General features: G+C 35.6%; 1 protein-coding gene across 1 annotated transcript in view; it reads right to left on the bottom strand.

Annotated features, from left to right (window-relative positions):
- The window catches only part of RSRC1 (arginine and serine rich coiled-coil 1), a 245061-nt gene that overhangs the window by 124143 nt on the left and 103591 nt on the right, over positions 1-17327 (bottom strand). Inside the window, exon 5 of the mRNA XM_040481127.1 lies at positions 8275-8448. Within this exon, the coding sequence (XP_040337061.1) occupies positions 8275-8448 (174 nt within the window). The remainder of the gene's footprint in view (positions 1-8274; positions 8449-17327) is intronic.

Here is a 17327-nt window from a genome sequence, read left to right as displayed (position 1 = left end):
CTATGTAGGGCTCAACCTAGGGCTCAAACTCATGAACCATGAGATCGTGATCTGAGCTGAAATCAAGAGCTGGATGCTCAACCGACTGATCAACACAGGCACCCCCACCCAGCATATGGAAAAAGCCAGTTTTGACTCTATGAAACAATTTTGTGTCCCATATTCCTGGTGGCATAAATATGTGTTTGCTCTCTGGATTCTCCTTGAAACTAATGTAACGTTTTTATGGTTCCCTCATTAATTAATGAGTTGCAGAATACCTCCGGCATATGTTTACAAATATTTTTATAAGTCATGATTTTACCTTTTTAAAAAATTATTCTTTAATACCTCCAAAGCACAGAGTCAGAATTTGAAGTTGGCATGGATTCTGTATGGTTCCAAAGGCAAAGTTCCAACTCACTACTTTCCTCCTTTTATTCTTGAATATTTATGCTAACACAAATTTTTCTAATACCTCTTATAAGGGTCTCACCAAATTTTTTATAGCTCATGTGCTGAAACATACTAAAAAGTCCAGCGTGAGGCTACTTTCAGTCTCTCACTTCTTCGCATAACTGTGATTCCTGAGTCTCCCGTGGAATGAAAAAGGAAAATAAAAATACCTTCTCTCATTCCAAGGCTTCTCACAGCTAGGCAATCACAAAAAGAAAGAATGAACCTACAATTCATGCCATTTAATGCTCTATCAGGCATAATTCAAGTCGAATCCCATTGGGCAAACTCTGGGATAATTAAAATGTACTGATATAATGAATAAGAGAAAGGAGGTGACTTGGGGGAGAACTTCTAAAACCCTTGCCTCCTGCTTTTGCTGATTATTCTTTTTGTTATGTTAGATTCCCTTTCTTGACCTCGTCTTTTTGAAAAAATTACAGATTGTTTCTGTTGAGCAAAACTAATACCTAGTGGCAAACCTACACAATAGAAATTGGATGGTAAGTTTTATTGCTGTAAAAAACACCCAACAACATAAAGGGCCACTGTTAAGGTATTCATTCAGTTCACATGGAAATTGTAAAAAATTTAATTTAAAAGGGAAGAAAAATCCAGTGCACACATTTATATAAAAATGTACTTGTTTACTTGCTTAACAAAATTGACAGTACGAAGCTTCCTTTGCATGTTACAATGACATGTGTTAAAGGTATACGCTTCTTTCGAACCAAACATTTACCCTTCGCCACTGGTGAAAGGCAACAAGATCTCTTTACAAAGTCTCGTCTTTTTCAATAAATTTTGCATGAAAACATGTTATACTGGCACAAAGTTGCCTGCTGTCACATTCGAAGTGTGATAAATGTTTAATGAAAACAACACCACACAGCTTGGTGTCAGACAACAGCTATCACACAGCCCTGCTTTGATCCAAACAGACACTTAAAAGGAGTTCTAAGCACGCTCTGCACCACAGAACTCTATAACCTATATGCAAATAGGGGTAAATTAGCATAAATGACTTCCTGCTGCATAAAGAAATAAGAGGTAAGGAAAAATATGACAGCCTCTAAGAGTATGTAACTGCTGTCAAAACTCAGAGTCCAGCATTCCCAAATCACTTCCAACATCTTCTGCCAAGCACTAAGTAGGAAAAATCTCATCAACAGAAACTTAGTACATGAAACTCTACAACTGAAGACTCTGGAACATTGCCAGGTCAAAGCCATAACCAACGTATATCTATAAAGTGTGATTACTATGTAATGCTAGATTTCTTAGATACACTGCTTGCAATACTTCTAGCTTTTTAAATATTGTTATCCCCATTTTACAGAAGAATAAATTAAGGCTCAAAATACCTTGTTCTATAAGGAAAAAAATATAAATGATTTAAAATGAGTAAAAATTATTATTTCTGCAAGCTAATTTAACTTTCCCAGAATCTAAATACCTTATCATTCTTTTAAATGTATGGGGTGTGTGTGTGTGTGTGTGTGTGTGTGTGTGTGTAATTCAGAATACATGTTCAAAGACAGTAATTTCTATGAACAAAAAGTATATGTTGCTTCTGTTGGTATGCTTTCTGTACTTCTAGTCTATAAAGACATACCAGAAATAGTTTCAATACAAGCAATGTAAATTGCATAGTAAACTTTTTAATGAAAGATTTTATAAATAGGTTAACATACAAGCTATATTTGAAGCCTGATTTCACTGCTGTCCCAGTGGCTTCTAATCTATTTTCAGAGAGATTTAAAGACAATTGATTTAGTGGGAGTCACTCTTCAATATAAGAAATTCTATTTAAACATATTCCCCTTCCATTACCCACCAAAAAGAACGTTTCAGTTGTTCAGGTATGGCTTTGTATGCTTGGATCAGGAAATACTTACCTCTCTTTAAAAGCACAAAGCTTCAGAAAGTTATATAAAGAAAGAAAAGAAAAAAAGTATAAACTCAAATGTTGGAGCAAAATATTCCAGAAGTTTTGATGGGCACATTTCTGAGACCATCCATTCATCCATCCACAGAAAAGGCAATAAGAGGATAACTGAAAACCTTTCATGGTATCACATCATAAAGGAGAATACATTCAGGAATACCTAATAAGGTTACTGATGAATCCTAGATTACTCAAATTAAGCACTTTACTAGGCATAAATCCTGATGAAAAATAGACTTAAATCCAATCCATCCAAATCCTACTCTTAAGGATAGCACTAGGATTTAAAATATATAGGAGAATGTCACTGGTGGTAGTGACATATTTATTCACAACAAATTTTTCACAGAAGTCTATAAAAGCCAACTATACTTTATGGAGTTTGATCAAAATGTTGCTGAAAAACGCACAGTATGAATCCACAGAAGACTCAGATGGGGTGTATGATGTTCACAATCATCAGATCAAGCTGTAATTATGATATGCCATAATAAGTTTCGTATTTCTGATTTTTGACTCGCAGTAATAGTGTGCTTAACAATATAATGTTAAGTGTCCAATTTCAACTCAATAACTATTATCAATAAAATTTGTTTTCATATTGCAAAGACATGTCTCCATAAATTAAATACAAATATCTAATGATATGATAAATATTTTAAGTTTTAAAAATTTGGGACAAAAGCTAATAATAATAATAAGAAAAAGCTATATCAATGTTTAAAGATAAAATATTCTTAAAAACTGAATTTTATAAATGTAAAACATTAAAAATTAACATCATTAAACCTTTTCGAAAAAAATCTAAGACAAGGCTCAGTTGGTGTCTTTCTTAAATTAGTCTTTCACATAATATTATAAGGAAAAACACCTTTTAGTCCCTATAAACTCCCGATACCCTCCCAGCTTTTATTCAGCCTTCCTTATTCAGTAGATTAATAAAATGAATAGATCCATTTACAAGAGTATAAGATATAGTCATTCAAATGTCCTAGGAATTCCAAGAACTGTATTTAATTCACTGCTATATTTACAAAATTTTTTTTAGTATTATCTAATTCAGTATCTTTTTCCTCAAAAGTTTAATAAAAGACCTCTTCCTTATTATTAGGCTCATTAATTCCTTATTGAGCATTCCTTTCTCTCCTACTTTTATTTTTCCCATAAAAAATTATAAAATGATAAAATCCTTTACCATTATTGTTCTTACTCTTCTTACTTTGTACTCTATGAGCATATGCTCTATGTTGTATCGATTTTCATATAAAACTGATATTTTCAAACTGGATTGATAAAAACAAAGATTGTTATGCATAAAGAAGCAGAAGTATGCAAGTTGTTATTTTCTCTTATGTGAAGAAGCAGCTAGGTTATTTAGTATACTCTAAATATGTGTCACTGGTTGCACAACCACAACGAACTAATATAGAAGTCCTAATTATATGGTTTGTGAATTTTTTTCCTTTCTCTCCACCTAGGTTTTGTGTGTGTGTGTGTGTGTGTGTGTGTGTGTGTGCATGAGCGTGTGTGAAATCATTTGGCAAGAGACAGGTAACAAAATAATCACAGAAATAAATTTAATTAAGGGCTAGAAATTTTGCGTGTTTATTAAATATAATTAAATGTAATTCAAATAAATAGATGAAATGTTCTATTGTGGGAAAATAAGTAAGAGAGAGGGAGGGAGAAAAGAAGGAATCGATCTTTTACTAATGACAGATTTCTGACCTGATCAGAGAAAAATAAGGCACAGAAAATTCTTTCAGTTCTCTTTAGGTATTTTCTAGGGCAGTTTAAGCTATAGCATTAATTACTTAATCTCATTATATTTTCATCATCAGTGATTATGGATTACCAAGAAGTGAAGACAATGTACTCTGAAGAGGCAAGTTGCTGTTGTCAGTAAACTTGAATTAGAAGCCTAACTCTGCCATTTACTAGTTCTGTGATCACAAGTTTTCATCTATATGAAGGATAATAAAAGTACCTATTTCATGAGGTTATTATTGAAAACTAAGATAACGCATGTCAATTGCTTAGCAAAATTCCTGATACTTAGAAAATATATTTAAAATGCTAGAGACTTAGGGGAGCCTGGGTGCCTTAGTCGGTTAAGCAACCGACTTTGGCTCAGGTCGTGATCTCATGGTTTGTGGATTCGAGCCCCCATTGGGCTGACAGCTCAGAGCCCGAACCCTGCTTCAGATTCTGTGTCTCTGTCTCTCTCTACCCTTCCCCCACTCATGCTCTGTCTCTCTCAAAAGAAATAAATAAACGTTAAAAAAAATTGTTTTAAGGTTAGACACTTATTATGTCCACTCTAGATAAAGCCTTTTGTTCATACCTCAGATAGACCTGATCGTATCATTACCCTACTTGCAACTTCATTGGCTTCTCACTGCCTTTAGAATTAACTTCAGACTTGGGGCGCCTGGGTGGTTCAGTCAGTTGAGTGTCTGACTTCGGCTTGGGTCATGGTCTCGCAGTTCATGAGTTTGAGCCCCACATCAGGCTCATTACTGTCAGCACAGAGCTCGCTTTGGATCCTCTGTCCCCCTCTTTCTGTCCCTCCCCCACTTGTGCTTTCTCTCTCTCAAAAATAGACATTAAAAAAATTTAAAAAAATAATTAACTCCAAACTTAACATAACTTATAAGGTACTCCAATAATCATCTCTCACCATTATTCCTCTTCAACTCTAAACTAAGCCTCATTAGACTTTAGTTCCTCAAACATGCCATACCCCCCTGCTTGCCTGTCTTTCACAGGAAGTTCATTTTGCACATACATTCTTTCTCATCTCTGAGATGAGTGTAAACATCTCTGGTGTATAAACACCACTTCTTCTGAGAGATCTTCCTTCATATGCTAACTAGTCTGGATCAACCAGCTTATTGTTCATGGAAATATCTTGCAACCACAAGGTTGCAATGTTCACCCCCAAGACTGAGGATGAAAGCCAAGATGCTGAGACTGGCCTTTTGGAAGGGTAAAACGGCCCAGATCTGCTTACCTCTAAACTCTTTGTTATATTAGCAAGGTATGTGTTCATGGTTTAAGCTAGATGCTGACAAACTACAACCTGTGGGCCAAATCTAGCCAGTTGCCCATTTTTGTAAGCAAACTTTTATTGCAATACAGCCATATCATTCATTTAACATTATCTATGGGCTGCCTTCGTGTTAAAAGGACACGCTTCAGTAGTTGCAAAAGAGACATATGGCCTAAGAAGCCTAAGTTATTTGCCATCTAGCCCTTTACAAAAAATATGCTGTCCTTGGTTCAAGCTACTATTGGTTAGGTTTTGTTACTATGACCAAAAGCATCCTAACTCATACAATGTTTCCATAACTTCCTAGTGAAACATCCGATTTCACTGTAATTACTTATACATCTTCCCTTCTATCTATGCTTATTCTGCCATCTGCATGAACTCTCCAAGTAGGACTGGCCTACTATCATGTTCCTATTACCAACATACTACTTGACAAATAGAAGGCACGTAAATATTGTTGACTGAACAAGCAAACGAATTAATGAATGTATATATCAAAAGCCAATCAATATTTATTAACAAGTAACATGTACATTAGGTACTCTAAATGATAAAAAAGAGATAAGATACATTCACTGCCCTGAATGGCTTAAAAAATCAGGTTTAGGAAATAAACATGTAAAAAAAAGAAATAAATTATTTCTGAAGCGAAGCAGGTACATCTGTACATATATAAACACTACCATATTAAATGTGTACACTGACCTAAAAAAATTCTGATTTTAGATTATACCAAAAGGTAAGAATTTGGTGTCCTCAACACTGACCAGGAGAGAAAATATCCTGATATAACACCACTGTATATTATGGTCCACTAAAACCATGGAAATTACTGAATCAAGCTACTCACAGCTTTTTAACATCAGTTCCCAGAGCCCTTCAACTGACACCTATTGTGGATTTTTTTTTTTTAACATTTATTTATTTATTTTGAGAGAGAGCAAGGGGGAAGGGCAGAGAGAGAATTCAGTGCAGAGCTTGATGCGGGACTCAAACTCATGAACCGCGAGATCATGACCTGAGCTGCAGTTGGATGCTTAACTGACTGAGCCACTCAGGCACCCTGACACCTCTTGCTTTGACCTTGCTCATTACCTTTGTTGAGATTTAAAAAATAATGATGAATACAACATTATTACCTTGTAGATCTATCATCCAGAATTCAGTCTTTTGAACATAATGAACACTGAGTCTAACCTGTAAAGCTAGCTGACCCAGATCTTCAAGATTGATGTTAACCATATGAGAATCATTCCTGAAACCACCCAACCTCCCTTTTTTATCCATGAACTCAATTTTCTTACCTTTAACATCCCCAAAATAATGCTTTACATAATTTCAATTTTGTACAACTGTATAATTATTCTGGTGAGGTGGAAAGCAAAAATTTAATGAGTAGTAAAAATCATATTCAGTCTTCTCATAGCCATGTACTATCTAAAGTGTAAACCAAAAGGAAAACAAAAAAAGAACAAGGAGCAAAGCAGTTCCTTGACTGACATAATTTATTCATCCTCAGTCAGTTATCTTCCAGTCTTAGAAACCTATTCTGTGTCCTCCACATCTATCATCCTCCTGACTTTCTCCTTTTACCAACAGATTTCTCCCACATCCTCTGATCTTAATTACACTCTACCACTTGAGCTAACATAGCCTCCCTAGCCTTATGGCCAGATATCCAACCCTATCTCCTCTCCTATAATATTCAACAACCCTTAAAACTAGAAAAAGACAGAAGTTAGAATTTTGCAGGAGCACAACTGGTCTATGTGCATTCATGGTTGTGAGGTGATCAGGAAAAAGAAAGTCACATAATGTTATCCTCTTCCAAAATCCACCACAAATTTATCATTTCAAGGAATCTGGCAGGTTTAAATAATATCACTAAATCTGAAAATAAGAAATTAACAGACAACTGTGAAAAAGGATGACATGAGTTCCACATTCTTTAATAAACTTAATTCCTCACAGAATCAAGATCTCAAGGAACTACATTCAAGACCCTGAAAAGTTCTTTAACACTGAAAACTGATCCATAAAGAAAAACATTTTTGTACTCAAGTATCACAGTGAATATACATGGGGCGTAGAAAGACTCACAAGGGGGGATAAATTCCAAGATGTTCTACTTCATATAATAAAAGACCCCAATGTCAGCTTTGAATAAAATAACAAACTATAATTTATACTATCAACCAAGATTTTCTTTCATTTTAACATCTTCTAATAAATAGTTATGAATGGATTCCAACCTCCAAATGTACAAAGCTAGAATAACTGGTTAATACCAACTCTGGAAAAAATAAATTCTGGGCCTCACACACATACACTCATTCTAATAAACACACACCTTAACAGTGACCAAGTCCCATTCTACATTGAAAGAGGCCTAACCAATAGTAACATGGTTATTAACATGGTTCTTTCCCTTTGTTTTACCTTTACCCTTTTCTCGTAACAGCTTTACAATAAATTAATAGACATTTTTAATCATGAGCTAGTCTTTAAATTTTAAATTCATATTCATGATAAGGAAATTGAATATAGAACTCTCCTAAAGAATTATGTAAATTTTTCTTTATTGACATACTAAGCTTTGATAGTGCCATTTATTTTGTGCTTCTAAAGCTTGTTATGTAAGTATTAAATGAAAAAAGGAATACAAAGGAAGAACAGTAAAAATCTGAGATAACCATTTTGATTTTATCCTTTCTTCTTTATCTACAGTATTCTTCTATTTTATCCTTCTAAGAAAAACCTCAGAGAATGAAAATTCAGTTTGAATATTGCCATGGAATCACTGAGTCATCACTGCTTAAGATTTACTTCAACTTACCCACGTTTGATGTTGTGTAATTCCTTGTCCTTGCATTTATCCTTCTCTTTTTCTCTTTTCTCCTTATCTCTGCCTTTACGTCTTTCTCTATCCCGAGACCGACTACGGGTTCTTCGGTGACTGGACCTTTCACTGCTTCGACTATGAGAACGTGGACGAGGTCTTGACCTAGACCTATAATAAGTAGAGTTTATTACATTCATTTAGATTATATTTTATATTATAAAATACAAATACTCTTTAAAACTATCTGAAAGAAAAGGATTTAGTTTTAGCTATGGATTTAGTAACTAACTGTGAAGTAATAAGCATCTGTATAGGATTCTTTATGAATAAGTACACTCAATTAAAATGACATGAGGGAGGGGTGTCTGGGTGGTTTGGTCGGTTAAGCAGGTTAAAGCATCTGATTCTTGATTTTGGCTCAGGACACAATTTCATAGCTCATGGGATGGAGCCCCATGCTGATAGCACTGAGCCTGCTTAGGATTCTCTCTCACTGCTGTTGTTTAACATAGTGTTCGAAGTGCTAGCATCAGCAATCAACAACAAAAGGAAATCAAAGGCATCAAAATTGGCAAAAATGAAGTTAAGCTTTGACTTTTTGCAGATGACGTGATATTATACATAAAAAACCCGAAAGACTCCACCGAAAGTCTGCTAGAACTGATACAAGAATTCAGCAAAGTCGCAGGATACAAAATCAATGTACAGAAATCAGTTGCATTCTTATACACTAATAATGAAGCAACAGAAAGACAAATAAAGAAACTGATCCCATTCACAACTGCACCAAGAATCATAAAATACCTAGGAATAAACCTAACCAAAGATGTAAAAGATCTATATGCTGAAAACTATAGAAAGCTTATAAAGGAAACTGAAGAAGATATAAAGAAATGGAAAAACATTCTGTGCTCATGGATTGGAAGAATAAATATTATTAAAATGTCAATACTACCAAAGCAATCTACACATTCAGTGCAATCCCAATCAAAATTGCACCAGCATTCTTCTCAAAGCTAGCACAACCAATCCTAAAATTTGTATGGAACCACAAAAGACCCCGAATAGCCCGAAAAGTAATATTGAAGAAGACCCCGAAAGTAATATTGAAGAAGACCAAAGCGGGAGGCATCACAACCCCAGACTTTAGCCTCTACTACAAAGCTGTAATCATCAAGACAGCATGGTATTGGCACAAAAACCGACACATAGACCAATGGAATAGAATAGAGAATCCAGAACTGGACCCATAAAAGTATGGCCAACTAATCTTTGACAAAGCAGGAAAGAATATCCAATGGAAAAAAGAGTCTCTTTAACAAATGGTGCTGGGAGAACTAGACAGCAACATGCAGAAGAATGAAACTAGACCACTTTCTTACATCATTCACAAAAATAAACTCAAAATGGATAAAGGATCTGAATGTGAGACAGGAAACCATCAAAACCCTAGAGGAGAAAGCAGGAAAAAACCTCTCTGACCTCAGCCACAGCAAATTCTTACTTGACACATCCCCAAAGGCAAGGGAATTAAAAGCAAAAATGAACTTGGGACCTCGTGAAGATAAAAAGCTTCTGCACTGCAAAGGAAACAATCAACAAAACTAAAAGGCAAACGACAGAATGGGAAAAGATATTTGCAAATGACATATCGGACAAAGGGCTAGTATCCAAAATCTATAAAGAACTCACCAAACTCCACACCCAAAAAACAAATAATCCAGTAAAGAAATGGGCAGAAGACATGAATAGACACTTCTCTAAAGAAGATATCCAGATGACCAACAGACACATGAAAAGATGCTCAATGTCACTCCTCACCAGGGAAATACAAATCAAAACCTCACGCCAGTCAGAGTGGCTAAAATGAACAAATCAGGAGACTATAGATAGATGCTGGCGAGGATGTGGAGAAACAGGAACCCTCTTGCACTGTTGGTGGGAATGCAAACTGGTGCAGCCGCTCTGGAAAACAGTGTGGAGGTTCCTCAAAAAAATTAAAAGTAGACCTACCCTGTGACCCAGCAATAGCACTGCTAGGAATTTACCCAAGGGATACAGGAGTGCTGATGCATAGGGGCATTGGACCCCAATGTTTATAGCAGCACTTTCAACAATAGCCAAATTATGGAAAGAGCCTAAATGTCCATCAACTGACGAGTGGATAAAGAAATTGTGGTTTATATACACAATGGAATACTACATGGCAATGAGAAAGAATGAAATATGGCCTTTGTAGCAACGTGGATGGAACTGGAGAGTGTTATACTAAGTGAAATGAGTCATACAGAGAAAGACATATACCATATGTTTTCACTCTTATGTGGATCCTGAGAAACTTAACAGAAGACCACGGGGGAGGGGAAGGGAAAAAAAAAAGGTTAGAGAGGGAGGGAGCCAAAACATAATCAGGATATATTATGTTTTCTCTTAAACAGGAAAATAATGTTTTCTCTTAAAAACTGAGAACAAACTGAGGGTTGATGGGGGGTGCCCATGTAGGGCAGCTAAAACTCCAATACAAAACTTTAGGATTTCCAGCCAGAAAAACCAATAGAAAGACTCAGGGCAACCATCGCAAAAGGAAAATGAAAGGGGAATCCTGAAAGACTGAGAGGAGGGAGCCACAAATTCTAGATGTATATACTCTACTCAAATCTTGGGCTAAACCCTACATTTTGCAAATGAGGGAACAACTCCAAATAGCTAAGGGTAAAAGAACTAAAAATTTCAAATGCCCCCAGAGAGACAGGATTTTTGCAATTTTAATTCAACTAAATTTCGTGCTAAAACAAACAAGTAAACAAAAAAATCAATATTTTTTGAAGAATATAGCAGAATCCAGACTTTTCAAAATATGACACTCACCATGTCCAGGATAAAATTACTAGATAATATAACAAAGCATGAAAAATGTGATCCAATCTGAAGAGAAAAGATAGTCAATAGAGATTAACCCTGAGATGAGCCAAATGTTAGCAATAGCACAAGGATTTTAAAAAAGCATAACTATGCTTGCAATAAATACAGAAATCTCAGCAGGAAAACTAGAAAATGAAAAAAAAGTAATTCTATAACTAAAATTCTATAACTAAAAAATATAATATCTGAAATTTAAATTATGCTGAATAAGATTAAAGTCTACTAATTAGTAATAACAGAGGAAAGAATCTGTATACCTGGAAATAAATCAATCAAAACTACCCAAACTAAAGAACTAAGATGAAAAAAAAAAAAAAAAAAAAAAAAGACCGTCAATAAGAAAAACAGATCCTCCAGGATCTCCATGACGATATCCAAATGTCTAACATGGTTAAACACAGAAGGAGAGAAAATATTAAAATAAAGAACAATTTATTTTTGTGGTGGCTATAATATCCCCAAGTTTAGTGAAAAACAAGTTATCAGATCCTAGAAGTTTAGTGAACCCCAAGATAAATATAGATATCATGACTATTGATGAAACCAATGAAAACCAAAAGTAAAGAGAAATCTTGAAAGTATTCAGAAAAAAAACTGACACAACACATACAGGAAGGAGAGCAATGATAGTCGTTACTGCTGGCTTCTCATCAGATACAGTGGAGACCAGAAGACAGTAGAACAAAGTTCTTAGTTAACATAGTGAAAGAAAACATTCAAACCAGAATTTCATATTTAGCAACAACATGCCTCAAAAACTAAAAGTAAAATACAGACATTTTTGAGGTAACGGGAAGAATAAACCATAATCATCAATAGTAGATCTGTACTACAGTAAGTTCTAAAATAAGTTCTTTGGGATGAAAAGAGTGATGACAGGGGCGCCTGGGTGGCGCAGTCGGTTAAGCGTCCGACTTCAGCCAGGTCACGATCTCGCGGTCCGGGAGTTCGAGCCCCGCGTCAGGCTCTGGGCTGATGGCTCAGAGCCTGGAGCCTGTTTCCGATTCTGTGTCTCCCTCTCTCTCTGCCCCTCCCCCGTTCATGCTCTGTCTCTCTCTGTCCCAAAAATAAATAAACGTTGGAAAAGAGTGATGACAGATGAAAACCTGGGATCTTTAGGAAGGAATGAAGACCATTGGAAATGGTAAATATATGGGGAAATATAAAAAACCATTTCCTTTATTTAAAATACATATATGTGCTTAAAGTAAAAATATACAAGTTTCACTGTAGAGTTTATAATGAAAGTAGATAGAGTATATATCATCTCTATAAAAAAAACTATGCAGCAGGTAAATGGAGACCTGAGGTTTCTACATTTTGCATGAATGGTGAAATAGTAACTCTAAGTACACTGAAATGGTAAGGGCATCTATACAATCCTTAGAACAATCACTTAAAGAAATAAAAGAAGAAATGTAAATATGTACAGCTAAAAAGCCAAAATATGAGCTAAATAAGAATTCATTTTTTTTAAATGCTTATTTACTTATTTTGAGAGCAGAGAAAGGGCAGAGAGAGCCAGGAAGAAAGAATCTCAAGCAGGCTCCACAATCAGCATGGACCCAACATGGGACTCAATCTCATGACCCTGGGATCACAACCAGGAGATCACAACCTGAGTGCCGATATGGAGTCCAACACTTAACTGACCAAGCCCCCAGGTGTCCCTAAACAAGAATTCTTAAAAATATTCATTATTCTAGGGGCGCCTGGGTGGCGCAGTCGGTTAAGCGTCCGACTTCAGCCAGGTCACGATCTCGCGGTCCGGGAGTTCGAGCCCCGCGTCGGGCTCTGGGCTGATGGCTCAGAGCCTGGAGCCTGTTTCTGATTCTGTGTCTCCCTCTCTCTCTGCCCCTCCCCCGTTCATGCTCTGTCTCTCTCTGTCCCAAAAAAATAAATAAACGTAAAAAAAAATTAAAAAAAAAATATTCATTATTCTAAAAGGAGGCTGGAAAAGAAGTACAAAGAAATAAAAATCAGAGGGGCAAACATAAAATAAATATATATTATATGAATATAAAATACATAAAATACATAAAAACATACATATAAAATACATAAAATAGAGATATATCAGATAGTAGACTTAATATATCAAATATATCAATATCAAATATGTATACCAAATATATCAATAAATACCTTAAACACTAATAAATACTTTAAATAAAAAGAGATTGTCCAAATGATTCAAAAAGCATCACACAACTACATGCTGTCTACAAGATGTTTACTTTAAATATACAGATACAGGTTCAAAGTAAATGGCTAAAAACAGATATAGAGTAAAACCTTGGATTGCAAATAAGTTGTTCTGTGAGTGTTCCACAAGATAAGCAAACACTTCTAGTAAATTTTAACTTGATAAACAAGCAATGTCTTGCAATACAAGTAGTACGTGACACCCAAAGTCACGTGATCACAACTGAGCCAATGGTGGTTCTCTCTCTCTCTCTCTCTGCAGGGTTGTGTGTGATCGTCTCCCATGCTCAGATGCTTGGTCTCAGGCCACACCGTTTGGCAGAAATCAGCGATTTTTCAGAACACTGGAACGTGCCCACAACTGGCACTAGGGAATTTTTTGTCACTTCAAAGCACCTATGGACAGTCCTTTGCTTTTCTGTACAAGAGTAAGCTTAGGAAGGCTTTACTACATTCTAGGTCAGGCTGCCTGCAGATACAGACCCTTTCCTCTGCTGCCTTATTGCCAGTTACATTAAATACAGTATGTGACAAGAATTTACTGTACTGTAGTCAACATCTGTGCCAGCGTATACAATGGCCCCCATGCAGAAAGAGTAAAAAGAAAGGTTGAATGCGTTGAAGGAGAAGATGATTATAGTGGAAGTAAGGAAGAAACACATCAAGAAGTACAAAAGAGGTATGCGAGTGGCTGAAATTGCAAGATTGTATAAGAAGTGCACGTCTGAATCTTGTCTGCAGAGGAGGAGGAGAAGGTGGAGGAATCCGTCACTTCACACGAGATTAACGTGATGTGTAAAATGTGGGAAACAGTACAAAATTTTGTAGAAAAGCATGACCTGAATAAGGCTGTAGCAGTGCGAGTAATGAATCTGTTTAACAACAATGCAACATCACATTTCCGCGAAATCCTCAAAAGGAGGAAAAAGCAAGTGTCACTGGATAGGTTTCTTGTTAAAGCTCCATGAAAAGAAAAGATTATATACAGTGACTCCGTTAGTGATAGTGGAAGTCGTCCTACACAATAACCCTCCTCTCTCATCTCCTTCATACCAGCCACGAAGATTTTCAAAAGTAAATGCAGGTTAATTTGTTTATTTTTCTTTATATTTTGTATTTTCTCTTTATTTTGTATTATATTACAGTATTATAATCAGTTTTATACGAATATTTGTGGGTTGTGGAACAAATCCTCTCTTTCCTTTTTCTTACGGGGAACTTCGCTTTGATATACAAGTGCTTTGGATTACAAGTATGTTTCCAGAATTATGGACACAAACCAAGGTTTTATTGTATCATGCAAACAGTAAGCACAGAAAAGCTGAAATGAATATGTTAATATCAGATAAACTTGAGAAACTAAAAGTATCACCAAAAAAAGAAAAGAAAAGGATACTTCATGATTATAGGATCAATTCATAAATAGAAACCATACAAAATATGTTTATCCAACCACAACAGATCTGGAGTTTAATAACAATAAAACATCTAGAAAAAAATAGACATTAAATACTCTTCTAAATAATTCACTGATCAAGTAAGAAATCACAAGAAAAATTAGAAAATATTTTTAACTGAATGACAATGAAAATACAACATAGGAGAATTTGTAAGATGAGTTAAAGCAATATTTAGAGGGAAACTTACAGTTTTAAGCGCTTATATTAGAAAAGAAGAAAGGTCTAAAATCAAATACCTAAGGTTTCATCTTAAGCCAGAAAAAGAAGAGGAAAGTAAGTTCAAAGTAGGTAGAAGGAAGGAAACATTAAATAATGAGGAAAAATCAATAGAATAGGAAGCAATAAAGAAAAATAGCCAAAATCTGGTTCTCTGATAATGTCAATATATTTGGTAAATCCCTAGCTAGACTAAGGGAAAGAGAAGAGAGCAAACACAAATTATTTCCTCCAAATAATGTGGATGATAGAGAGACTGCATAAATTAGTCCTGAGTATTTAGGACCTATGTAAGTCTTGAAGACAATTACATGGATTTCAGTAGTGGTAATGTCTTACCTCTTTCATCCCTAATTGGTTTACTCACTGAATGAAAAGCAGTATTATCCAAATACGGTCACAAACTTTTTTAATATGTGATTTTGAGAAGTTACAATATTTATTGCTAGGGATGTCAACATGGGTTATTATCCTAATTTACAAAAATAAAATTTCTATCTCTTTAAGTTTAATTACTCCCTCTCTTAATTTTGACATGACTTTTTTTCCACATAAAGTTTTTTTTTTTTTTTTTTAAGTTTATTTATATTTTGAGAGAGAGAGAGGGTATGCACCTTCAGGGGATGGGCAGAGACAGAGGGAGAAAGAGGGAGAGACAAAGAGAATTCCAAGATCACAAGCAGGCTTCACACAGTCAGCACGGAGCCCAATGCAGGCCTCCAACTCATCAACTGTGAGATGGTGACCTGAGCCAAGGCGGGACACTTAACCAAATGAGCCATACAAGTGCCCTTCGACATGTTTTAATTTATCCTCGTAATTTATTTCCCCCACAAAAGTTAGTTTATTCATTTCTAATTAAATCTTCTATTATATGTGAATATATACAAATTTTAACATATTCTTCTAAAATTTTGAACAATAATCATATATAATTTAAAGTTATCTATTAAAAGAAAGTTATGATAATAAAAATGGAGGGGGGCCTTTTTTGTGACAGCCTCAATCACTATACATATACATTCCGCGTATGTATATTATTTTAATTTGGTTCTACATCTTTCAGGAACAAAATAGGATTCTTGCAATTACTTTTCACTCAACTAATAAAAATGTGGAGCACCAAAAATAAGTGAGTTAACATGAGTTTAAACTCTAACAACAAAACTAAGAGTTCTCTTTTTAAAATTTTTTTTCAACGTTTATTTATTTTTGGGACAGAGAGAGACAGAGCATGAATGGGGGAGGGGCAGAGAGAGAGGGAGACACAGAATCAGAAACAGGCTCCAGGCTCTGAGCCATCAGCCCAGAGCCTGATGCGAGCCTGACGCGGGGCTCGAACTCACGGACTGCGAGATCGTGACCTGGCTGAAGTCGGACGCTTAACCGACTGCGCCACCCAGGCGCCCCAAGAGTTCTCTTTTTAAATGAATCTTTAATATAAGCCCATTTCTTACCGGTTTGCCCTTTTGTCAGAATACACAGCTTGACAAAAACGTGCAACCATTCACAGATTACAAATGAGGTATATTTGGGTGAAATCATGTTTTTTCACTGTATCTTATAAAAATAGATGTATCTGTCATTAAGATATTCAAACTTCTATAAGTATTAAGTTAAAAAATAAAGGATTCCTTACATAGTAGTGTCCTCAAACAAGTTATTTCCTCTGAGGGCATCTGTTTCCTTATCTACAAAAGGGGGATAACAACTACTTTCAGGGTTACCTAACTGAATTGTGAGATCGCAGACAAGTGATGTGAGAGCAGGCAGGCAATTAGAAAGATGTAACTGAGGGATGCGCTAATCTGAACAAAGGAGTAAAATCTGAATCAGAAGCATATTAAGTATGCTTCCCTCATACTAAAGCTAAACCAGTAAAGAGCAGCATTCTGGTTTTGACAGATCTTTAAAATCTTAAAGGTGGCTGGGGCACCTGGGTGGCTCAGTCGGTTAAGCATCCGACTTCAGCTCAGGTCATGATCCACAGTTCGTGGGTTTGAGCCCCGCGTCTGGCTCTGTGCTGACAGTTCAGAGCCTGGAGCCTGCTTTGGATTCTGCGTCTCCCTCTCTCTCTGCGCACTCCCCCCCGCCCCCGGCTCACACTATGTCTCTTTCTCTCTCTCAAAAATAAATAAACGTTAAAAAAATAAAATAAAATCTTAAAGCTGGAATAAGGATTAATCAAGTTTCAATATATTTCTTTTATAAAGGAATGTAAAGAATAACAACCCTGGCCAATAA

Source organism: Herpailurus yagouaroundi, unplaced genomic scaffold (assembly GCF_014898765.1).
Source record: "Herpailurus yagouaroundi ecotype Mexico unplaced genomic scaffold, PumYag 159, whole genome shotgun sequence".
Classification (NCBI taxonomy): domain Eukaryota; kingdom Metazoa; phylum Chordata; class Mammalia; order Carnivora; family Felidae; genus Herpailurus; species Herpailurus yagouaroundi.
Note: the sequence above shows the minus strand (reverse complement) of the source record. Positions and strands in the feature narration are given on the sequence as shown.